We start from the raw sequence: 26,250 nt of genomic DNA on the forward strand, positions 1-26,250 counted from the left end.
GTCTCACCCTCGGCTTATACACGAGTCAATAAGTTTTCCAGTTTTTTGGGGGTAAATTGGGGGCCTCGGCTTATATTCGGGTCGGCCTATACTCGAGTATATACGGTATCTTCCAACAAGACAATGATCCCAAACATACAGCAAAATCTACAAAGGAATGGTTCACAAATAAACGTATCCAGGTGTTAGAATGGCCAAGTCAAAGTCCAGACCTGAATCCAATCGAGAATCTGTGGAAAGAGCTGAAAACTGCTGTTCACAAACGCTCTCCATCCAACCTCACTGAGCTCCAGCTGCTTTGCAAGGAAGAATGGGCAAGAATTTCAGTCTCTCGATGTGCAAAACTGATAGAGACATACCCCAAGCGACTTGCATTCTATCTTAGCCATCCTGATTGCATCCTTACATTTCTTGTTCCATTCTTTCTAAAGTTGGAATGCTGATGATGATCCCCCAGCCTTGTATTTTTTGAAGGCCTTCTTCTTTGCTTTTATATACATTTTTACATTGGAGTTAAGCCATCCAGGACTTTGCATTGGCTAAAGCCCTTATTTAATATGCTCTTAAGCAAACCCATCTCTTCTCCGTATTCTTTGTTCTTAAGATTTTATCCCATTTAGTATTGTGACAAACCCCTGTCCTCAACAGGACTATGTTCGCCAAAAATGCTTCCTTTGTCCAGAACAGCACTAACCGAGACCCTTTAGCCCACTCAGTCACCAGCCGTAACTCAGTGTAGGGCAAACAACAACATCAAAACTCCTTTATTCCAGCACATTGCCACAGATGTACAACTCAGAGACACTCCCCCACCCTTGGATTCAGGGTGGGGTAAACTATCCAATCACAATAGACACACAGGTCAGGTGTATTCAAATTTCTCATCAGTAAACAGTCTTATCAACAGGGAGAGCTGTTGGAGGAATCCCCCCTCCTCCACATCCATCCCATAATATCCCAGGCAGACAGATACAATAGAACATTGGAATACAACCCCACCCCAAACAATCACAACACAACAGTCCACAACAGCATGAGACACCACACAATATATACACATATACCACATTCCAGTGTGGCTGTACAGTGTGTCTAAATAGAACAGATCATAGTGGGGTTATCAGTCACCCTGTACCCCTAATGGACGCAGGGTGATTTACACATAAGAGGGGCCAGGGGAGCTGGATATGGAGTCTCCAGAGCTCTCCAAGGTAAACTGAATTCCACAAACCTCCCCCCACCCAAAGTGACTCCTGTCACAAGTATCTTCTAGGAAGGTTCGTAGTTTAGGGAAGTTGGCTCTTTTGAAATTCAGTGTCTTTGTATTCCCCTCATGTTTCCTATTCGTGTGATTTATACTGAAGCCAATTGACCTGTGATCGCTGTTTCCTAAATTGGCCCGTATTTCCACGTCAGTGATCAGGTCTGTATTGTTGGTAATCATTAGGTCATTAAGGGGGCAAATCCTTCCGGGGCTGAAGTGGTTAAAGGTATTTTTCATTTTTATTGTTTCACGTTAAGCATCCTTAAAATCACTTCGCCTGAAAAAAACAATCTGTTTTAAAAATGTTTGTATTGATACATGTCCCCTGGGGCAGTACCCGGACCCCCATACCCTTTTCATAGCCAATAACTTGCAGGGATGAACCAAACACCCCCCGTTCGGTTCACACCAGAACATGCGAATAGACAAAAAATTTCTTCAAACACACGAACAGCGTTAAAGTCTACGGGACACGGACGTGAAAAATCGAGAAAGGGCTAATTTTAAAGGCTTATATGCAAGTTATTGTCATAAAAGGAGTTTGGGGACCCGGGCAGGGGCGTAACTAGAAATCACAGGGCCCCATAGCAAAATGTTGTATGGGCCCCCCCCACCAAAAAAAAAAAAAATGAACTAATGCCATTGAACAACAGACTACCACACCCATGTGGCACAGTACCCAGGCAACAGCTTATATTAATTTTGAACAACAAAGTATGCACTATACTGTATGCAGCCCCTGAAGGGAACACATTGCAGACCTCCAGGCCTTCTAACCAATTTCTGTTCTGTTATACAAAATGAAATAGTTCAACTCACCATAATGCAAAATCAGTGGGATCCCTGAGCGTGTCACTTGCCATCATCGCCTGCCACCAGATGCAGATTGTAACTTGTCACAGGTTGCGGAATGTCACCTACCACATGTTGCAGATTGTCCACTTGCCACATCCCAGATTGTCACTTGCCAAGTCACCTGCCACACATTATGGATTGTCACTTGCCACGTCCTGGATTGTCACTTGCCACGTCACTTGCTAAACATTATGGATTGTCACTTGCCACGTCCTGGATTGTCACTTGCCACACATTATGGATTGTCACTTGCCACGTCCTGGATTGTCACTTGCCACATCACTTGCCACACATTATGGATTGTCACTTGCCACGTCCTGGATTGTCACTTGCCACACATTAAGGATTGTCACTTGTCACATCACCTGCTACATGTTGCGGATTGTCCACTTGCCACATCGCCTGCCATCAGATGCAGATTGTCACTTGTCACACGTTGCAGAATGTCACCTGCCACATGTTGTGGATTGTCCACTTGCCACATCCCGGATTGTCACTTGCCACGTTACCTGCCACACATTACGGATTGTCACTTGCCACGTCCTAGATTGTCACTTGCCACGTCCCGGGTTGTCACTTGCCACGTCACCTGCCACACATTACGGATTGTCACTTGCCACATCACCTGCCACACATTACGGAATGTCACTTGCCACGTCACGGATTTTCACTTGCTACGTCCCCTGCCACATGTTACGGATTGTCACTTGCCACATCCAGGTTTTCACTTGCCACGTCACCTGCCACACATTACGGATTGTCACTTGCCACGTCATTACAGATTGTCACTTGCCACATCCTAGATTGTCACTTGCCATACATTATGGATTGTCACTTGCACGTCCCGGGTTGTCACTTGCCACGTCACCTGCCACACATTACGGATTGACACTTGTCACGTCACGGATTTTCACTTGCCACGTCACCTGCCACATGTTATGGATTGTCACTTGCCACATCCAGGTTGTCACTTGCCATGTCACCTGCCACACGTTATGGATTGTCACTTGCCACGTCCCGGGTTGTCACTTGCCACGTCACCTGCCACACATTACGGATTGTCACTTGCCACATCCAGGTTGTCACTTGCCATGTCACCTGCCACACGTTATGGATTGTCACTTGCCACGTCCCGGGTTGTCACTTGCCAAGTCGCCTGCCACACATTATGGATTGTCATTTTCCACGTCATGGATTTTCACTTGCCACGTCACCTGCCACACGTTACGGATTGTCACTTGCCACGTCGCCTGCCACACATTATGGATTGTCACTTGCTCTGCCACTTTCCTGCTGTGTCACAGAGTCAGGCAGCAGATTATCAGTCAGGCAGCAGAGAGATAATGTCATCTCTCTGCTTCCTGGCTGCCTGCACAGTGAGGGGGGAACTGCACTGCAGGGATGCAGGGCGGCCAGAGATGATGTCATCTCTATGCTCCCCGCCTGTCAGCTCCCTGATTGGCCAGCCCACTCTCTCACCAGCGAACTGGCCACTCTCATCCGCCTCCCACTATCACCCGCGGATCCTCTGACCGCCCGCTCTCACTCACTGAGCCGCCTGTGGACCACCTGCGGAGCCGCGGACCGCCCGCGGAGCCGCCCGCGGACCACCCGCGGAGCCGCGGACTACCCGCGGACCGCCCACTCTCGCCCGCGGACCACCCGCGGAGCCGCGGACTACCCGCGGAGCCGCGGACTACCCGCGGACCTCCCGTGGAGCCGCCGGCTATCTCCCGCGGAGCCGCGGCACCTGTCCTCACCGGGCCCCACTTGACTGCGGGCCCCATAGCGCCCGCATGTGTTGCTATGGCGGTAGTTCCGCCACTGGACCCGGGTCCTGCCCCAGGGGACATGTATCAATGCAAAAAAAGTTTTTTTGCATTGATACTGATGGGCCTGGTATGGAATTTGGGGGATCCAGTGACAGTTCAATGACTTCTTTTATCTGTATTGCTGGGACCAACAATTCATTATAGCCGCGAGTACTTTTAACCGCTTGAGATCCGTGCTATAGCCGAATGACGGCTACAGCACGGACCTGCTTTGCCGGGACTACGTCTATTGACGTCGTCCCGTGCACGAGCGGCCTGTGTGCCCCCTGGGGGCGCGCGCGGCGCGCTCTGTGATCAGCGAGTCTATGAGACTCGCCTGATCACGGATCGGAGCAAGGGGTCGATCCCGACCCCTTACCACATGATCAGCTGTCAGCCAATGACAGCTGATCATGTGACACAACAGATCCGGTAATCGGCTATTTTTCCTACTCGCGCTAACAGCGGCCCGATCAAGGCCAGCTTATCCGCGTTCACCTGCCCCCTGCCAGTGCCACCCAAATAATAAAAAAGTGCCCCCCATCAGTGCCACCCATCAGTGCCCACAGTGCCACCCATCAGTACCCACAGTTCCACCTATCAGTGCCCACAGTGCCACCTATCAGTGCCCACAATCTGCCTCAACAACAGTGCTGCACCCCAGTGCCACATATCCGTGCCCATCAGTGTCATCTACCAGTGGCCATCAGTGCCCATCAGTGCCGCCCATCAGTGCCCAGCAGTACCACCTATCAGAGCCACCTATGAGTGTCACCTATCAGTGCCCATCAGTCCCATCTATCAGTGGTACCTATCAGTGCCCCTTTGTGCAAACCATCCGTGCCACCCGTGCCACCCATCAGTGCCATCTTATCTGTGCCCATATTTGCCCATCAGTGCCGCCTTATCTGTGCCCATCAGTACTGCCTTATCTGTGCCTATCGGTGCCACCTTATCTGTGCCTATTAGTGCCGTCTTAACTGCCTATCAGTGCCCACCAGTGCAGCCTATCAGTGCCCACCAGTGCAGCCCATCAGTGCCCACCAGTGCAGCCTATCAGTGCCCACCAGTGCCGCCTCATCAGCGCATTTCAATGAAGGAGAAAAATGACCTGTTTGCAAAATTTTATAACAAACTATTAAACATGATTTTTTTTTTTGCATTTTTTTTTGTTTAGCAAAAAATAAAACACCCAGCTGTAATTAAATACCACCAAAAGAAAGCTCTATTTGTGGGAAAAAAATGATAAAAATTTCATTTGGGTACAGTGTTCTATGGCTGCGCAATTGTCATTCAAAGTGCATCAGCGCTGAAAGCTGAAAATTGGTCTGGGCAGGAGGGGGGTTTAAATGCCCAGTAAGCAAGTGGTTAAATGACTTTTTTTCCATTAGAAATGTCATTGCTGTCAGACTGTTCTAAACACGAGAAACATGCGCTACTTTACAGGCGTACTATAGACACCCCCAGGTACAAAATTTAAAGGAATATTTCACTTTTATTGTTTCACTTTAAGCATCATTAAAATCACTGCTCCCGAAAAAACGTCAGTTTTTATAACTTTTTTTTTTGCATTGATACATGTCCCCTGGGGCAGGACCCGGGTCCCCAAACCCTTTTTATGACAATACCATGCATATAAGCCTTTAAAATGATCACTTTTGATTTCTTCCATAGACTTTTAAAGGCTGTTCCGCGGCTTTCGAATTTTCTGCGAACACCCCAAATTGTTTGCGATTCGGCTTGAACATCAGGCTCATCCTTAATAACTTGCATATAAGTGTTAAAAATGGGCACTTCTGATTTTTCATGTTCAGGTCCCATATACTTTAATAGGGTCCGGGGACACTTCCGGTTCAGGCGCCACATGAAGTAGCTGCTCCTCTCCTTGGCTCCTGCATTACGGACCAAATCGGCCTTAAAAAACAGCTTGAGCCACCCAAATAACCCACAGCCCCCTCCCGGTGACATCCGCCTGACCATGGATCAGTTTGTAGAGAAAACCGGCTCCCACACACAAACGGCCCAAATGGCGCCGCCGGCCCAGCCGCAAATCAAGGCCCCAGTCTCGGCCTACTCGGAGCTACACACAGACGGTGGAGATGGAGGTAAGCGGCTGCTCGGCCTCACACACATCTCTGTATAACTCCTCTGCACTAATTCAATCTCCATAGGCCTCCTCTCCACAAGCCTCCTCCTCACAAGCCTTTTCCCCACATGCCTCCAGTCAACAGCATACTGGGGACAACAACACGGAGCGCATAGTGCAGGCTGTGGCAGCTCTCCTGTCCCCTATGATATCTGCTTCAGTGGAAAGAGCAGTAAATGCAGGGATGAAGCAAAGCTAGGAGAACACACCACTAGGCTGAATGAATTAGAACACCTTTTATCTAGTGTGGAAGAGGAGATGTACCAGACACAGGCCATGGAACAAGCCTAGGACAAGACAAATCAATATATCATCCAAAAACTGGACGATTTAGAAAATAGGTCCAGAAGGAGCAACCTGCAATTCGTGGGTATCCCAGAATCCCTACAAGCACCTGGTCTATCTGAATTCTGCGCCAGGCGCATTACGGAAGCACTAGGCCTTCCAGGCTCCTACACAGTGGAGCGTGCCCAACGTATGGGGTCTTACAACATAGAACGCAAAAAACCTCAACCAATAAACGCTAAATATCTGAACTATCATCACAAGGCACTTATCCTACAAAAGTTCAGACAAACCCACTCCCACCAAATTGACGGAATAAGGGTCCTGATATTTGTTGACTACTCAATTGAGGTCTCAAAGAAATGGAAAGCGTTTCAGCAGGTCTGCACAGAACTCTATAAACAGCAAATCAAATTTACACTGGCTTTCCCGGCCACCCTCCGTCTCAAGACCCCAAGTGGCGATCAGCTATCTTTTCAAGACCCCTCTGAAGCGGAAGCCTTCTTGCGGTCTCTGCATCCAGACCCACACCCACACACCCCGCGCAAAGCTGCTCCAATCGCTCCCTGGACTAAAGGAGCCTGCGAAAAGACTCTCCTAAATGCTTCAGGCCCTCAGCCCCGGAACGGCATCACATCATCCCTCGCTGAAAGGGGAGTCGCAGTCCATGTTCTTGGATAACCATTCCCTGAAGATAGCTCACACTGTACCACCTCAGGGTTTGACTCTGTCTGTTGCTCATAAACTTCAATGACTCTCGCTTTTTTTTGCTCTCCTTTTTTCTTTTCCTTAGCCCACCATCTATACCTGCTAAAAAACACAATTTTTATGGGTGTCAGTATATTCACCAATATGTTCTATGTTACATTGTTAAGCTAGCAATAGCCTTTCTTTTATAAATTACTCTAATGTACTTTACAATCCCTCCTGGCCTCACTGTGTACGGCTTTACTCATCCTCCCCCCATGTATGGCAGCCTCGCAAGAACCCTCTCTCCAGACATGGGCTCTATTAGGTCATACCAATAGGGTCCTGTTCTGGGAGTTGACCTACACAGTGACTCCATGTGGAAAAAAAAGAAGTTCACATGCTTGAAAGTTTTGTTTTATTTTCAAGTCCCCCCCCTGACATCTCCCCCCTCCCCTCTCCTTTTGCTCCGGGGCTCATGCAAAACACCGCGCTCCCCTCCACCACATTCTCAACGTGAGAATAATATCTTACCTCCTGATATAGCTATAACCTTTCCTTACCACCTACACAGTGACAAAGCTCTTACATCGGCCCAAAACCCTCCCACAACCCCCCCCCCAATATGAAAATCATTTCCTGGAACGTAAAAAGTCTCAGATCCCCCAACAAGAGAATGAAAATCCTCCGACATCTCAAAAGAATCAAAACTGACATAGCCCTACTCCAGGAATCTCACTTACTAACCCCTGATTTTTGTCGCATGAAGAAGCTTTGGGTAGGCACAGTCTTAGGCTCAGATGCTGTTGGGCGTAAAGCAGGAGTCCCCCTGCTGATATAGAAAAACCTCCCCTGCATTGTCTTATCTGACAACCAGGGACGTTTATCACAACACGTGTCCAAATAGGCTCCAAGGAGCTAGTGATATCAAATATCTACGCTCCCAATAACCCCAGCAAACAGTTCTACACTGAACTATATACTTGGTTACTTAGAAACACTCACCCCCTCACTTAATTGGAGGAGACTTCAACTACATCCTTCATGGGACAGATAACAGATCATCCTCCAAGTGTCCCAGGCCTAGCACTGGTCCCCCCATCCCCACACACATTGCAACCACCATGGAAGCCACCCACCTCCAAGACCTCTGGCGCCTCTCACACCCAGCTGACAGGGAATTCACCTTCTAATCCAACCCACATAATGTCCTCACAAGGATAGACTATTTCTTTGGCTCTGATAACCTCCTTCCCATACTCGCCAGTGCAGACATTCACAACATTGCCATATCCGACCATGCCCCCATACAGATGGCACTCGACAATCTCGACTTACCTCCCCACCCTAAAATGTGGCGCTTTCCTTCCTACCTACACAATAACACTGACTTCCAGCAGTTCATGGAAAAATCATGGTCTGAATACTCCACGGCCAACGCTCCTCACACAGATGATCCGAACCTCTTCTGGGATTCCGTCAAAGCATACCTCAGGGGTCAGATCATCTCCTATGCCACCTCTTTTAAAGGGAACACTCTAGACAGCAGAAATGAATGGCAGGCAGCAAAAAGGGACTTTGAGACCTGGGCATACACCCTTGAATTAACCAAAAAAAAAATTAGACGCCACCCTCCACAAGTTTGAAAATAAAGCTGGCAAATTATTAGCCATGCTCTGTAAGGGACCACTCCGCCCGACCCATATTACATCCCTACGAGACACCAAAGGAAACATTCACTCCACACCACAGTCAATTAACAAAATCATGCTTCAATTCTACTCAGCATTATACAGCCCAGATCCCAAACAAACAGCATGCTCCTTTCCAGAGAAAGTAGACATGCCTAAAATCACTCCATCACACCTAGAAGCCCTCAATGCTCACATCTCTCTCTCTGAAATATTAACCACCATCCCCTACCTAACCCCCTCCAAGGCCCCGGGTCCCAACGGATTCACTAATGAATTTCACAAAACCCTACAAAACATCACAGAACCCACTCTCCACCAGGTCTACAATGGTATTTGGTCAGGCGGCACATATCTACAGTCGGGAACCAGGCCATTATTAAATTACTATCTAAAAAGGGCAAAGACCTCCAGGACCCAGGTTCATATAGACCCATCTCGCTTCTGAACCTGGATGTCAAAATCCTGTCCAAGATTATAGCTACTAGGCTTGCGGTCATCATCCTCTCACTGATACACCCCACCCAATCTGGCTTTGTAAAGGGGAGAACTGCCACCCTGAACATACGCAAGGTCATGCTAGCCTTGGAGCATGCTAAACAGAACCCAGGCAGAACTCATCACATTAGATGCAGAGAAAGCCTTCGATAATGTCAGTTTCCAATGGCTCTCCATGGTCATGTCAACAATGGGATTCACTGTCCCCTTCCATCATCTCATTTATACCATGCAGTGGCGTAACTAGAACCTTCAGGATCCCGATGCAAGAAACCATGAAGGCCTCCCCCTGAACCCCAGCCAGGGCCCTTTCCTCCAAGTACGGCGGTGGAACTCCAGGGTGTGGTCACAGGTATGACCTTTGTGAGCCCTGTAGTTCCACCACTGGTATCAGTAGTTTTTATTTATTTATTTTTTTACATGTTTAGGTGCCCCATTGGGGGACTGTCCCTAGGCAGGATTGGGTCCCCGTCCCCAGAAGAGATGAGGTCCTTTTCTCCAGGGCAGATGAAGTTACTGCCCCCAGGTGAGAAGGGGTCCCTGGTCCGAGGGGAGGTGGGGGTCCCTGTCCCCATGTGAGAAGGGGTCCCTGTCCCCAGGGGGATATGGAGGGTGTATGTAATAGTGTGTGCTAGCTGCTTATGCTGCTGCCGGCCATATGTAGAGGGGGCTGCATGGGCCCCCTGCATCACAGGGCCCAATTGTGGTCGCGACTGCTGCACCCCCTATAGTTACGCCCCTGATACCATGTACATGGCTCCGGCAGCCAGACTGGTGGCAGCAGGCCTACTCTTGGATAAATTCCACCTCCACAAGGGTACACATCAAGGATGCCCCATGTCCCCACTATAACTTAACATGTTTATTGAGAACTGGTCTGGACTTGATAACACAATCTTCCCGCTATTCTAACTATACCATGGAATCTGAAATGGCCCACCCATATTCTTTAGTGGCCCTTCTCCACTGAAAATGGACGACAGCCCCCTCCCTCTACCCTACCAACACAACCTCCTGCTGAGAGACACAGCAATAGCATGGAGAGAAGCCAGGAAAAACCTCAAGTTATCCCCTTTTATGTCTAGCCACCTACCAATACAAGGGAAACCTAGTTCCCCCCTGGATTGGAACACAAACCCTTCACCGTCTGGCGAGAAAAGGGCCTAATAAAATGTTCCTCTTTATGCGATGCAGCAACAGGGCTACCATTACCCTTTGCCTTCCACTATGGTCAATGCATCAGCTTCTTAAAGGGCGCATGTAAAGAGGACAGCAAAAGATTTCAACCAAACATCACAGACCAAATGCTCCTGGATGGCTCCTATAAAATCTCCAACATCTACAAACCTCTTCTACATAAGACCACCCCACCTCTCTCATCCTCTTCATTCGACAACTGGCGAAAAGACTTCCCTGACCCGAACCTTGTGGACAAAATTCTACAAGGCCTCAACACAGTACAAAGATTGACTCCCAACAAAATTTGGAGAGAAACGCAACTGAAGATCATCCATCGAGCCCACATACCTTTCTTATCCTCCAAAACAGATCAGAGCAAGGCCTCCTGTCCTCTCTGCCACCAACCGAAGCCGCCTCTGACCCATCGCTTCTGGAATTGATCCTACATCTCTACCTTCTGGGATCAGGTACTACCCTACATTTTTGAAGTAACCGTAAAACTACCTAAAGACCCGCTACTCCTCATCTTTGGTCACTGGGACCCCAAACTGCTGCCATGGTCCCAAATTACAAATACAAAAACCCCTCCCACAAAGGCTGGTCTTTTATTTGTCTTCTAATCGCACGGAGAACCATTTTGAAAAACTGGACTTCCTCACACTGCCCCAATACCACCCAAATCAAACGAGCGATCCTACTTCTTCTATTCAAGGACCGACTAAACACCGACTTCAAACAGGAAAACATGAAAGCCCGCTTTTACTCCAAGTGGCACTCCTTCATGCTCTCAGCACTCTCTACATAAGAACTAGCCAATTTCGGCCAATACTCCTTCTCATACTACAGAACTCCCCCTTCAAACCGTAGGCACCCCCCCTCCAAAGGATAACCCACAACCAGTGGATTTTAGCCCTACCCACCAGTTCTGCCCTTATTATTATTATCTACCAACATCGTGAAGAAAACGACCACATAATGTCTCTTCTTCAGTCATGATGCCCCCCCACCACGCCCTACTCCACCACCCTCCCCCTTCTGTTTTGTTCTTCTTGCAATCCTAGGTATTTTCTATAAACAGATCCATCCAGGTATCTCCTCTTAAAAGATAGCTATTGGAATGTTGTGTTCTGTTCAATAAAAACTTTTTGAAAAAATAAAATAAAATAGGTTCCGAAATGTTTTCCCTGTTTGCAGGGGCATTGCTAGGTCTGCAAAAGATCTGGGGCCAGAGCCCATGGCAGCGGTCACCAACCTTTTTGCAGGCATGGTGGGCATGGGGGTGGTAAGCCATTTTCACGGGCAATTTGTCGGGGAAGTGGCTGGTTTTGGCGCTTCAGTCATCAAGGCAGCATGGTTGATATGGTGTCAGGGTGATTAAAGCGCATTAATTCTATTGTTACATTCTAATATATAATGAAGTGGTTCCACAGCGCAGTCCAGTTCTTAGAGGGTGTTTTTTGACGTCCTCCCAAAACCGCGCTCCCTGCGGTGCACACTTAGCTCACTCTGTGGTCGCTGTGTCCTTATGACACAGCTGATCACAGATTGGGGTAAAGAGCCAATCACAGCAGCTCTTTACCACCTGATCAGCTGTGTTCAATCACCAGGGCAGGACTTAGGGTGGTGGGGGCCCCTGGGCTTGAGTCACTTTTCAGGCCCTACCTTCTATACATTATTGGATTTATTGGCGTATAACACGCACCCCGAAGTTTAGGATGAGATTTTAAGGAAAAAACTTTTAGGAGGGAAGTTTAAGGAAAAAAAAAACTTACATTTATATGCCCATCAATGCACCCTTATCAGTGTCCATCGGCAGCCTTGCCCATCCATCTGCAGCCTTGTCCAGTGTCATTGCAGCCTTGTCAGTGTAGCCTTGTCATTTGCAGCCTTGCCCCAGTGTCATTTGCAACCTTGTCATTTGTAGCCTTGTTATTGCAGTATTGAAGTTTAAAAATGGCACATCTAGGTGGCTCTTGGGTCCTGTCGCAGTCCCCGAATGGAGCAGAGAGTATCCAAGTGTACTGGACTTGGCTTATGTTCACGCCCAGTCCCTGTGTTATGTCCATCATAGGGCAGGACTGGGCATGACTGTGAGTGGAGCGGAGCCGAGTACACTCGGCTATGTATCTCGGCGGGGCCCCCTATTTGGTGAGGCCCATGGGCTTGAGCCCAGTCAAGCCCAATGGTAAGTCCTGCCCTGCCAATCACAACTGATCATAATGTAAACTAATGTAAACTCACTTACCGGTTATCGGCGTTCCTTTCCTCACACTGTCACAGAGCGAGGAGAGGAGAGGAGAGAGCCAGAAACCAGCTTGTGTGAAAGGGGACATCTGCACTGATCATCAGTGTCCTGATCAATGCCACCTCATCAGCGCACATCCGTGAAGGTGAAAAATACACATTTGCAGATAAAAATGTCATATGGTACAGCGCTGCATGACCGCGCAATTGTCATTGAAAGTGTGACAGCGCTGAAAGCTGAACATTGGCCTGGGCAGGAAGGGGGTGAAAGTGCCCGGCAGGCAAGCAATTAAACCTGCAGGGGGTCCAGCTTTTTCATTAAAAAAAAGACTTTACTAACGCTTTAGGCCTGGGTCACATCCATGCGGATTTGCCTCTGTGTGCGGGAATTGCTGCGATTCCTGCACATGCTGATGTGTAAAAAACACGCAGGGCTGCCATTCATTTCTAATGGCACCCCCAGGTATCTAAAAATGCAGTGTATTTGTGGGTGCGAAACCTGCAGGCTCTCACCACCACTGCCGGCTGCTTCTCATTACCACTCCGATCCCAGCTCCAAAACCTCTGTCTCTCACCAACACTTTCGGCTGCCGCTCCCTCCCACTCCGATCCCAGCTCCAAAGTCTCTGGCTCTCACCAACACTGCCGGCTGCCGCTCCCTCCCACACCGATCCCAGCTCCAAAACCTCTGGCTCTCACCAACACTGCCGGCTGCTGTTCCCTCCCACACCGATCCCAGCTCCATAGCCTGTGACTCTCACACCACTTCCAGCTGCCGCTCCTTCCCACTCCGATCCCAGCTCCAAAGCGTCTGGCTCTCACCACCACTGCCGGCTGCCGCTCCCTCCAACACCGATCCCAGCTCCAAAACCTCTGTCTCTCACCAACACTTTCGGCTGCCGCTCCCTCCCACTCCGATCCCAGCTCCAAAGTCTCTGGCTCTCACCAACACTGCCGGCTGCCGCTCCCTCCCACACCGATCCCAGCTCCAAAACCTCTGGCTCTCACCAACACTGCCGGCTGCCGTTCCCTCCCACACCGATCCCAGCTCCATAGCCTGTGACTCTCACACCACTTCCAGCTGCCGCTCCTTCCCACTCCGATCCCAGCTCCAAAACCTCTGGCTCTCACCACCACTGTCGGCTGCCGCTCTCTCCCACTCCGATCCCAGCTCCAAAACCTCTGGCTCTCACCAACACTGCCGGCTGCCGCTCCCTCCCACTCCGATCCCAGCTCCAAAGCCTCTGGCTCTCACCACCACTTCTGGCTGCCTCTCCCTCCCACTCCAATCCCAGCTCCAAAACCTCTGGCTCTCACCAACACTGCCGGCTGCCGCTCCCTCCCACTCCGATCCCAGCTCCAAAGCCTCTGGCTCTCACCACCACTGCCGGCTGCCGTTCCCTCCCACTCCGATCCCAGCTCCAAAGCCTCTGGCTCTCACCACCACTGCCGGCTGCTACTCCCTCCCATTCCAACCTCAGCTCCTATCCTGTGGCCTCCAGAATCCCGAATATGCTTTCTAAATGGGGTGGGGTCAGAGCATCAGTGGAGCTCCTGGCCCTGCCCGCTCCCTGCGAGCTGGGGAATAATACAGAGCAGCGCTGCCTGTCTCCCGCCATATACCCAGTCACTTTGCAGGGTGGAAGAGCAGTGATGCGGGGCAGGCAGGCAAAGAGAGATGATGTCATCTCTGCTCGCCCCCGCACGTTCGCTTGTTTCTTTCATCCACCTGCTCGGCTCCCGCATGAAGCCTAGATGCTGCACTCGCGGCCTGGTGGGTAGGCAGGGACCCTTATGGTAAGAGACTCGGGGCTCCCCCTAGCGACGCCACTGCCTGTTCGGGAGTTCTGGTGCGAACTGATTTCTGCACACGTGTGGGACATCATTTCTTACAACCGGACCACACTATGGAAGACCTGAATGGTTTAGTTTTAGTTAATCACCTCAATACCAGACACTTTTCTCCCCCTGCCAATTACTCGGTCATGCAGCACCGTACCCATATGATGTTTCTATCATTCTGTAGGTCCAGTTATTTTTCAGGATTTGTTTTGTATAGCCCTTATACTGAACGCATTTGAAAAATTTCCAAATTCTATTTTCTATCTTCATTCATTGTAAATAGTAGCTAGTTGGTTACTCTTACTGGATCCCTTAAAGCATCTTGGGACCAAAATGCCAGCGGCACCAGGTCAGACAAGCATGGGTACTGCAATCGATGATTCGATCAGGATGTTCACAAGGATCATCAGCTGTCTTCAGAGGCCGAAGAACTAAAATGCAGGGGGGAGTGGAGAGTACAGGGGTGGGGAGTGGAGAGTGCTGGGGGGAGCCAAAAAGAACAGGAGTGGAGAGCACGGGGGGGTAGAGAGCATGGGGGGGGGGGCTGGAGAGTGATGGGTGGAGCTTGAGAGCCCTAGGGGGCCAGAAAGAACAGGGGTGGGGAGAATGGAGGGCTGGTGAGCACTGGGGTGGGGGCTCTAGAGTGATGGAGAGAGCTGGAGAGCACTGGGGGGGGGGGGCGAGAAAGAACAGTAGGGAGAGCACTGGGGGAAAATAACAGGGGGGAGAGCACTGGGGGGAGTGGAGAGCACTGGGGGGAAGGAACAAGGGTGGAGTGAAGAGCACTGGAGGGGGAAAGAACAAGGGGGGAGGGCACTGGGGGGAGTGGAGAGCACTGGGGGGGAAAGAACAGGGGGGAGTACTGGGGGGAGCGTAAAGCACTGGGGGGAAGAACAGGGGGGTAAGAACGGGGGAGAGCACTGGGGGGAGTGGGGAGCACTTGGGGGGAGAACAGGGAGAGCACTGGGGGAGTGGAGCGCACTGGGGGACTGGAGAGCACTGGGGGGAAAGAACAGGGGGGAGTACTGGGGGGTGTGGAGAGCACTGGGGGGAAGAACGGGGGGAGAGCACTGGGGGGAGTGGGGAGCACTGGGGGGGGAGAACAGGGAGAGCACTGGGGGGGGTGGAGTGCACTGGGGGGAGAACAGGGGGGAGCACTGGGGGGAGTGGAGCGCACTGGGGAACAGAGAACGGGGGAGAGCACTGGTGGGAAGAACAGGGGGGAGCACTGGGGGGAGTGGAGCGCACTGGGGGGAGAACAGAGGGGAGAACAGGGGGGAGACCACTGGGGGGAGTGGAGCACACTGAGGGGGGGAGAAAAGGGGGGAGAGCACTGGGGGGAGTGGAGCGCACTGAGGGGGGGAGAAAAGAAGGGAGAGCACTGAGGGGAGTGGAGTGCACTGCAGGGGGAGGGGAGCACTGGGGGGAGTGGAGCGCACTGAGAGGGGGGAGAACAGGGGAGAGAGCACTGGGGGGAGTGGAGCGCACGGGGGAAGAACAGGGGGAAGAGCATGGGGGGTGGAGAGCACTGGGGGGAGGGGAGCGCACTGATGGGGGGAGAACAAGGGAGAGAGCACTGGGGGGAGTGGAGCGCACTGCGGGGGGAGGGGAGCACTGGGGGGAGTGGAGTGCACTGAGGGGGGGAGAACAGGGGAGAGAGCACTGGGGGGTGAAGAGCACTGGGGAGAGCACTGGGGGCGTGAAGAGCACTGGGGGGTGAAGAGCACTGAGGGGTGAAGAGCACTGGGGGGGAGTGGATAGCACTGGGATGGTGGCTAGAGAAGGATGGGGAGAAATGAAGAGCAGATTGGGGGGGGCAGAAAGAACAGGGGTGGAGAGAACTGTGGGGGGGGCAGGGAGCACAAGGTGAATTGGGGGGGGGGCGGTAAAATAAGTTGTATAGGAGGATCAGCAGGGGGACTGCATATAGAGGAAATAAGCTTTCTATATTCCTCCATGCAGCTGCTCAATACTTGATTCTCCTCCTCTCCCTAGAAAGCTAATTTCCTCTATATGCAGCCCCCCCCCCCCCCGCTGATCCTCCTATCCAGGCACACGGGGTGGGCTGTATGGGCTGTATGTCAACTTCTTGATCACAGAGCTGGCTGTCTCTGTGTTCGCTCGGCGGCCGCTCTGTAACACGGCCCCACCCCCCCAGACCGACAGGCGGAGCGTTGATTCTCTCTACTATCACACGAGCAGGTCTGGGGGGGCGGGGCCGTGTTACAGAGCGGTTGCCGAACACAGACCCAGCCAGCGCTGTGTGATCCATAGGAGCCAGCACAAATGCAGCTGCAACTAAAAGCGGCCCCAGGGCAGGCGGCCTACTGGGAAATATCCCGGTATCCTGGTAGGCCAGTCCAGCCCTGGTGGTGATCAGAGACACTGTAACTGGTGGATGTATCCAAATCTCAGAAAATGCCCCAAAAACTATATTAAAACAAAACAGATTGTACACTCCTACTGCCTCTCTCATATCTTGAGGACCTAAAACACCAGGACGGTACAAATAACCCCAAATTATCAATTTTTGGAAAGTAGACAGTCCAAGGTATTTAGTAAGAGGCATGGCAAATTTTTGAAGTTGTAATTTTTTTTTTCACAATTTAAAAAAAAACGATTTTTTTTCTCACAAAGTTGCCATTTTAACACATTCTTTTTCATGCACGGCATAGGCATACTCATAATTACACCCCAAAACACATTCTGCTATGCCTACTGAATATCAGGATACCACATATGTGAGAATTTTTCACAGCCTGGCCACATAGAGGGACCCAAAATCCAAGGAGCACCTTCACCCGTTCTGAGGCATAAATGACACATCAAATTCTCTGACCACCTATCACATTTTTGGAGGCTCTGGAGCACCAGGACAGTGGAAACACCCACAAAATTACCACATTTTGGAGATTAAACACCCGAAGGTATATTTAAAGAGACATGGTGAGGCCTTTGAAAACTTCATATTATTGCCACAAGATTTAAAAAATGCAGAAAGTAAATGAAAATGTATTTTTACATAAAGTTGTCAATTTAATAGAATATTTCTCACACATAGCATGGACATACGAATGATCACACCACAAAACACATTCTGCTACACCTCCCGAGTATAGAGATACCACGTGTGAGAATTTTTCAGTGTCTGGGTGGATTATATACCGGACATTGTATCTTGTGTATCAAACATATGAAACAAATGTGTCAAAACCAATGTATGGAAATAGTCGCCTCTTTACAAGTGGTCAGGCAATATAACTTAGTATAGCGCCACCTATAGAAGTCCCGGTTCCTATAAGCCAAGCAAGTCTAGCCTACTAGTATGTGGCTGCCCCCGGAAGTGTTGGAGACACTGTAACTGGAATGGCGGTGATCATGGACAATATGATCGGTGTGGCGGAGATCAGAGACACTATAACTGGTGTGGTGTAATCAGGGACGCTATAACTGGTGTGGTGAGGATCAGGGACACTATAACTGGTGTGGTGATGATTAGGGACCCTGTAACTGGTGTGGGGCTGATCAGAGACATTATAACTAGTGTGGCAGTGATCAGGGACACTGTTACTGGTGTGGCGGTGATCAGGGACACTGTTACTGGTGTGGCGGGGATCAGGGACACTGTTACTGGTGTGGCGGTGATCAGGGACACTGTTACTGGTGTTGCGGTGATCAGGGACACTGTTACTGGTGTTGCGGTGATCAGGGACACTGTTACTGGTATGGCGGTGATCGGGGTCACTGTTACCGGTGTGGCGGTGATCAGGGACACTGTTACTGGTATGGCGGTGATCAGGGACACTGTTACTTGTGTGGCGGTGATCAGGGACACTGTTACTGGTGTGGCGGTGATCAGGGAGAATATGACTGGTATGGCGGTGATCAGGGACACTGTTACTGGTGTTGCGGTGATCAGGGAGCATATGACTGGTATAGCGGTGATCAGGGAGAATATGACTGGTGTGGCGGTGATCAGGGACACTATTACTGGTGTTGCGGTGATCAGGGAGCATATGACTGGTGTGACGGTGATCAGGGACACTGTTACTGGTGTGGCGGTGATCAGGGACACTGTTACTGGTGTGGCGGTGTTTAGGGACACTGTTACTGGTGTGGTGGTGATCAGGGACACTGTTACTGGTGTGGTGGTGATCAGGGACACTGTTACTGGTGTGGCGGTGATCAGGGACACGGTTACTGGTGTGGTGGTGATCAGGGACACTGTTACTGGTGTGGCGGTGATCAGGGACACTGTTACTGGTGTGGTGGTGATCAGGGACACTGTTACTGGTGTGGCGGTGATCAGGGACACTGTTACTGGTATGGCGGTGATCAGGGAGAATATGACTGGTGTGGCGGTGATCAGGGAGAATATGACTGGTATGGCGGTGATCAGGGACACTGTTACTGGTGTTGCGGTGATCAGGGAGCATATGACTGGTATGGCGGTGATCAGGGAGAATATGACTGGTGTGGCGGTGATCAGGGACACTATTACTGGTGTTGCGGTGATCAGGGAGCATATGACTGGTGTGACGGTGATCAGGGACACTGTTACTGGTGTGGCGGTGATCAGGGACACTGTTACTGGTGTGGCGGTGTTTAGGGACACTGTTACTGGTGTGGTGGTGATCAGGGACACTGTTACTGGTGTGGTGGTGATCAGGGACACTGTTACTGGTGTGGCGGTGATCAGGGACACGGTTACTGGTGTGGTGGTGATCAGGGACACTGTTACTGGTGTGGCGGTGATCAGGGACACTGTTACTGGTGTGGTGGTGATCAGGGACACTGTTACTGGTGTGGCGGTGATCAGGGACACTGTTACTGGTATGGCGGTGATCAGGGAGAATATGACTGGTGTGGCGGTGATTAGGGACACTGAGTGGTGCAGCAGTGATTAGAGATACTGACTGACAACACTGGTCTGGTGACATTGTACTGGTGTGGCGGTGATCATGGACAATTTGATGGGTGTGGCAGTGATCAGGGACACTGTTACTGGTGTGGCGGTGATCAGGGAGCATATGACTGGTGTGGCAGTGATTAGGGATACTGACTGACAACACTGGTCTGGTGACATTGTACTGGTGTGGCGGTGATCATGGACAATTTGATGGGTGTGGCAGTTATCAGGGACACTGTTACTGGTGTGGCGGTGATCAGGGACACTGTTACTGGTGTGGCGGTGATCAGAGATAGTGAGTAGTGGTACTGCAATGCCTGGCAGTATAGCCAACGGGCTGCAAAACAGTGAATGTTCAAGAGTACACCTCTTTCTTAAACCTACACTGTGTAACCCTAACTAGGGAGTGATCTTATAGGTGTTTACCCCAGTAATCAGTAGTACACTGCTCCAAATCTTCTGCTGGCCAGCTTATTAGGGCCCAAAACTTGTGTTGGAGTGCTCAGAGAAGAATCTCTTTAAAAGCTTATGCTCACTTCTATGGCTTGAGCTGAATGGACTTGTGTCTTTTTTTCAATCAGGCTAATTATGTAACATGCAGCGACACCGTGTTCCTAGTCAGCAACTCTGTCCCTCTTTTGTGAATTTACAGTCTAAGGTAGCCAATGGCCTCTCGCCAGTTCTATTTAGGCAGAGGATGTCCTTCTATCCACTAATCAATCAATCTAGCTCTCTTTGCCATGCTTAGGCTCCTCAGTGTCCCGTTATTTAATTGAACAGCAGGCTTCTTGAAGTCCAGGTCTCACCCCAGTGCTCTGGTATAGCATCTGCTAATCACCTCCACTGCTTCTAGGTAGTAATTGCCCCTCTCTTCTTCCCAGGCACAGAAGGTCTGTAGCAGTCTCGGCCTCCCTGCATAAACAGGGACCTTCCTTTCTATTAACCTGGGAAAAAGTCAATCCATCCTACTCACTCTCTGCCTGGGAATTGTAGTTCTGAGCAAACCTGTAATAATGGCCGAGTCTCTTTAGTGAACTACACTCTCCAGATTCCTCCATGTTTCCTCTCAAAACATCTCCAATAGTTCACATCTTCACTTGCCCCTCCTAGTGGATGGAGGACATTTAACTGCTTGAGATCCGCGCTATAGCCGAATGACGGCTACAGCGCGGACCTGCTTTGCCGGGTCTATGTCTATTGACGTTGTCTCGTGCACGAGCGGCCTGCGCCCCCCGAGGGGCACACGCGGCGCGCTCTATGATCAGTGAGTCTATGAGACTCGTCTGATCACAGATCGGAGCAAGGGGTCGATCCCGACCCCTTACCACATGATCAGCTGTCAGCCAATGACAGCTAATCATGTGATCACAACAGAGCCAGTAATCTGCGATTTTTCCTCCTCACGCTGACAGCGCAAGGAGAAAAAAAAAAGGTGATCACCGGCGGCCATGAGAGGGACTTCAGGACCGATCACGGCCAAATCATCAGTGCCCACCTGCCCCCTGCCAGTGCCACCTAAATAAATACCATCCCTTAGTGCCCATAGTGCCAATAGTCCCACCCATCAATGCTCATAGTGCCACCCATCAGTGCCCACAGTGCCACCTATCAGTGCCCACAATCTGCTTCAACAACAGTGCTGCACCTCATATGCCACATATCCATGCACATCAGTGTCATCTACCAGTGCCCATCAGTGCCATCAGTGCCGCCCATCAGTGCCCAGCAGTGCCACCTATCAGAGCCACCTATCACTGCCCATCAGTCCCATCTATCAGTGGTACCTATCCGTGCCCATCCGTGCCACCCATCTGTGCCCATCTTATCTGTGCCCATCTTTGCCCATCAGTGCCGCCTTATCTGTGCCCATCAGTGCTGCCTTATCTGTGCCTATCAGTGCCACCTTAACTGTGCCTATCAGTGCCCACCAGTGCAGCCTATCAGTGCCCACCAGTGCCGCCTCATCAGAGCATTTCAATGAAGGAGAAAAATGACCTGTTTGCTAAATTTTATAACAAACTATTAAACATGATTTTTTATTTATTTTTTTTGCATCTTTTTTTGTTTGTTTAGCAAAAAATAAAACTCCCAGCTGGAATTAAATACCACCAAAAGAAAGATCTATTTGTGGGGAAAAAATGATAAAAAATGTCATGTGGGTACAGTGTTGTATGCCCACGTAATTGTCATTCAAAGTGCGTCAGCGCTGAAAGCTGAAAATCGGTCTGGGCAGGAGGGGGGTTTAAGTGCCCAGTAAGCAAGTGGTTAAACACCAGCCGCTGTGCATTATGTGATATCAGTCTCTCCTACAGCAGTGGTGGAGTGAGTAACTCGTGGGGCAGCATACTCACAAAGACCCTTTTTCTTCTACTGCAGCTGCAGACCGGGGTACACAAAATGTTGCATAGGTGTACACAACGTTGACCACTATAGTACATGCCTTGTAGCAAGCGACTTACATGGGACAAAGTGGATTCAGACCATTTCCTGTTTTCTATGGTGTTTTTAGTGCCGTCACATCAGCTTTCTGTGCAAAATGTTGAAGGTGGTCCTCATCTCCTCCATGTCTCTCCTCTGCGGTGGTCTTGGTCTCCATCTCAGAGAAGGTGGGTTTCTCCATTGCATAATATGTATGGTCCAGCTTTTTGGTTGAAGGTATTTTTTCTCTTTTGGTTTTTGTGTTAGTTGAGTGTGGTTGGTGTGGGATCCCAACTGATGAGGTCTGTAAAGTACAGCGTCTATTGGGTAGATAGATCTCCTCTTAGCTGAGAGGTTATTCATGATGGTGAAGATCAGGCATTGTGTGCAGATGCTTCTTTAGCACTGAGATAGTTTTAGCTGGCAGGTGTCTGCGGGTATGCTGGGTATGAGTGGCGTATCCTTTCCTCGAGAGTGGAGAGGACGGAATTATCCTGCTTTGGGGGAATTGTCTTCTCTGTCAGATCTCTATTCCATAGATCCCAAGACTGTTCCACTCCACATGGGAATGTGGATGCTTCTGCCTACCTTGGGGTAGTTCCACTTCTCATCTTGTATTATCTCAAATACAACATAAAATATTCCAGCAAGAATGTTCAACACTCCTTTTGATGGGCATATCAGGTGTGAGGAAACTCAGCACAGAGATCTCAGCGATAATGTCCCGAGAGATAGAAAGGATAGTCTGATGGTTTACCTCTCTTCAAAATACTGAATGATCAGTTCTGGGTGCAGCAAATGTTTAATGGACATTGATGGCGAGTTCCCATACAGTCTATAATTATGTGAAATGAGAAAATGCCAAGTCATCTTCCTTAATTTCTCTGTAATTTCTCTTTTCTCACACAGACCCAATATGATGACCACAGCAATGTGCCCCCTCCGTGTCCTCCTCCTGTGGGCTCTTCTATGTCCAGGCAGAGGTATGTAAGAACATTATATAGAGGTGATAATACAGTATTATTATCAGAGTACATATCTTAGGTACCCTGACTACAGCAATGTGTCCCCTCCGTGTTCTCCTCCAGTGGGCTCTTCTCTGTTCAGGCAGAGGTACAGTGCCCTGAAAAAGTATTCATACCCCTTGATATTTCCCACATGTTGTCATGTTCCAACCAAAAGGTGTAAATGCATTTTATTGGGATTTTATGTGATAGACCAACACAAAGTGACACATAATTGTAAACTGGAAGGAAAATGATACAAATAAATATGTGAAAAGTGTGGGGGAGGGGCATATGTATGGCGCCCCCCGGATTCAATACTTTGTAGAACCCTCTTTCTCTACAAGTCTTTTTGGGGGTGTCTCTACCAGCTTTGCACATCTAGAGAGGAACATTTCTGCCCATTCTTCTTCTTTTTGGTAAAATATCTCAAGCTCTGTCAGTGAGAATGCTGTTCTGTTACTTTGCTTCAGTTACTCACTGGGGTCCCTAAAGGTAAAGGTGATTGGTCCCTTTGTGGCGACAGCTCTCCTTCTACCTCTGACTAGACATGTGCATTCGTTTTCGTCCGAATGCATTTTCGTCCGAATTTCAGGTATTTTCGTTTTCGTTTTGACAAACGATAACGAAAGCACAAAATCCGAAAAATGAAAGATCCGACATAAATAAATGCTTTATTTTCGTTTTCATTGTTACAACAGTTCGATATAGAATAGGAGATTCGACATGACTCTGACAATAACAATCTGTCTATAGAACCTGTGGTCGAATGTGCCTAACCTTACCTCTATTAGTCCAAGATTATATAGAGAAAATATCCGACAGAGAAAAAAGATTTGACAGAGAGAAAAGATTCTGCAAGTTACTGTCCTAAAAAGTGTTTGGGGACCCGGGTCCTGCCCCAGGGGACATGTATCAATGCAAAAAAAAGTTTTAAAAGTTTTTCGGGAGCAGTGATTTTAATAATGATTAAAGTGAAACAGTAAAAGTGTAATATTCCTTTAAATTTTGTAGGGGGGGGGGTGTCTATAGTATGCCTGTGAAGGGGCACATGTTTCCCGTGCTTAGAACTGTCCCTGCACAAAGTGTCATTTATGCAGGAAAAAAAAGTCCTTTAAAATCACTCGCAGCTATTATGAATTGTCAGCTCCGTAATACAGAGAACACTCATTGAAAGTCATTGATAAAAAATAAATAAATAAATAAATAAAAAAGTGTGGGGGTCCCCCAAATTCAATTACCAGGCCCTTCAGGTCTGGTATGGATATTAAGGGGAACCCTGCCTCAAATTTAAGAAAAAAATTGACGTGGGGTTCCCCCTAAATATCCATAACCAGACCCTTCAGGTCTGGTATGGATATTAAGGGGAACCCCGCGTCAAATGTAAAAAAAAATTGACGTGGGGGTCCCCCTAAAAATCCATACCAGACCCTTTATCCGAGCACGCAACCTGGCAGGCCGCAGGAAAGAGGGGGGGACGAGAGAGCGGCCCCCCTCCCTCCTGAACCGTACCAGGCCACATGCCCTCAACATTGGGAGATTGCTTTGGGGGTCTGTGACCCCTCAAAGCACCTTGTCCCCATGTTGATGAGGACAAGGGCCTCATCCTCACAACCCTGGCCGGTGGTTGTGAGGGTCTGCGGGCGGGGGGCTTATCAGAATCTGGAAGCCCCCTTTAACAAGAGGACCCCCAGATCCCGGCCCCCCCCGTTTGAAATGGTAAGGGGGTACAAAAGTACCCCTACCATTTCACAAAGAAAGTGTAAAAAATAGTTAAATAAGACAAACACACTTTTGAAAAATTCCTTTATTAAAAATAAAAAAAATAAAAAAAGATTTCCAGCGGCGGTAATCCACTCTTGCTATCCAGCGACGGACGGTCATCTCTCCAGCGATGGCTCATCTCATCCAGCGCAGCGTATCCATCCTTCTTCTGTCTCCATGGTGGAGACACTGCAAGGATTCCGACGGCCTGACGTTTCTTATATATGGAGGGCGGGGCCACCCGTCACCTGACCCCGCCGCCCTCTGACGCAAGGGAAACCCGGGGTTCCCTGTGAAGTATGGGTGACCCCGCACCCCTCTGATGTAACACAGGCAGGTTTCCGTTACATCAGAGGGGGCGGGGTCACTCATACGTCACGGAAAAACCCCGGGTTTCCCCTTGCATCAGAGGGGGCGGGGTCAGGTGACGGTGGCCCCACCCTCCGTATATAAGAAACGTCAGGCCACCGGAATTCCTGCAGTGTCTCCTCCATGGAGACAGAAGAAGGATGGATTCTCTGCGCTGATTCAGATGAGCCATCACTGGAAAGATGATCGTCCGTCGCTGGATAGCAAGAGTGGATTACCGCCGCCGGAATCTTTTTTTTATTTTATTTTTATTTTTAATAAAGGAATTTTTCAAAAGTGTGTTTGTTTTATTTAACTATTTTTTACACTTTCTTTGTTAAATGGTAAGGGTACTTTTGTACCCCCTTACCATTTAAAACAGGGGGGGCCGGGATCTGGGGGTCCCCTTGTTAAAGGGGGCTTCCAGATTCTGATAAGCCCCCCGCCCGCAGACCCTCACAACCACCGGCCAGGGTTGTGAGGATGAGGCCCTTGTCCTCATCAACATGGGGACAAGGTGCTTTGAGGGGTCACAGACCCCCAAAGCATCCTCCCAATGTTGAGGGCATGTGGCCTGGTACGGTTCAGGAGGGAGGGGGGGCTGCTCTCTCGCCCCCCCCGCTTTTCCTGCGGCCTGCCAGGTTGCGTGCTCGGATAAAGGGTCTGGTATGGATTTTTAGGGGGACCCCCACGTCAATTTTTTTTTTACATTTGACGCGGGGTTCCCCTTAATATCCATACCAGACCTGAAGGGTCTGGTTATGGATATTTAGGGGGAACCCCACGTCAAATTTTTTCTTAAATTTGAGGCAGGGTTCCTCTTAATATCCATACCAGTCCTGAAGGGGCTGGTAATTGAATTTGGGGGACCCAAACGCTTTTATTTATTTATTTATTTATTTTTTTATCAATGACTTTCAATGAGTGTTCTCTGTATTACGGAGCTGACAATTCATAATAGCTGCGAGTGATTTTAAAGGACTTTTTTTCCTGCATAAATGACACTTTGTGCAGGGACAGTTCTAAGCACAGGAAACATGCGCCCCTTCACAGGCATACTATAGACAACCCCCCCTACGAAATTTAAAGGAATATTACACTTTTATTGTTTCACTTTAATCATTATTAAAATCACTGCTCCCGAAAAAATGGCCGTTTTAAAAACTTTTTTTTGCATTGATACATGTCCCCTGGGGCAGGACCCGGATCCCCAAATACTTTTTAGGACAGTAACTTGCAAATTAGTCTTTAAAATTAGCACTTTAGATTTTGAACGTTGGAGTCCCATAGACTTTAATAGGGTTC

At 49.4% G+C, this 26,250-nt stretch overlaps 1 protein-coding gene across 1 annotated transcript in view; it reads left to right on the top strand.

Annotated features, from left to right (window-relative positions):
* LOC143959456 (hemicentin-1-like) overlaps positions 1-26,250 on the top strand; it is a 476,712-nt gene that overhangs the window by 48,277 nt on the left and 402,185 nt on the right. Inside the window, exon 2 of the mRNA XM_077468108.1 lies at positions 22,739-22,812. Coding sequence (XP_077324234.1) covers positions 22,746-22,812 — 67 coding nt within the window. The 5' untranslated portion in view covers positions 22,739-22,745. The remainder of the gene's footprint in view (positions 1-22,738; positions 22,813-26,250) is intronic.

This window comes from Lithobates pipiens, unplaced genomic scaffold (assembly GCF_037356315.1).
Source record: "Lithobates pipiens isolate NorthernLeopardFrog02 unplaced genomic scaffold, aLitPip1_a1.2 Scaffold_76, whole genome shotgun sequence".
Taxonomy (NCBI): domain Eukaryota; kingdom Metazoa; phylum Chordata; class Amphibia; order Anura; family Ranidae; genus Lithobates; species Lithobates pipiens.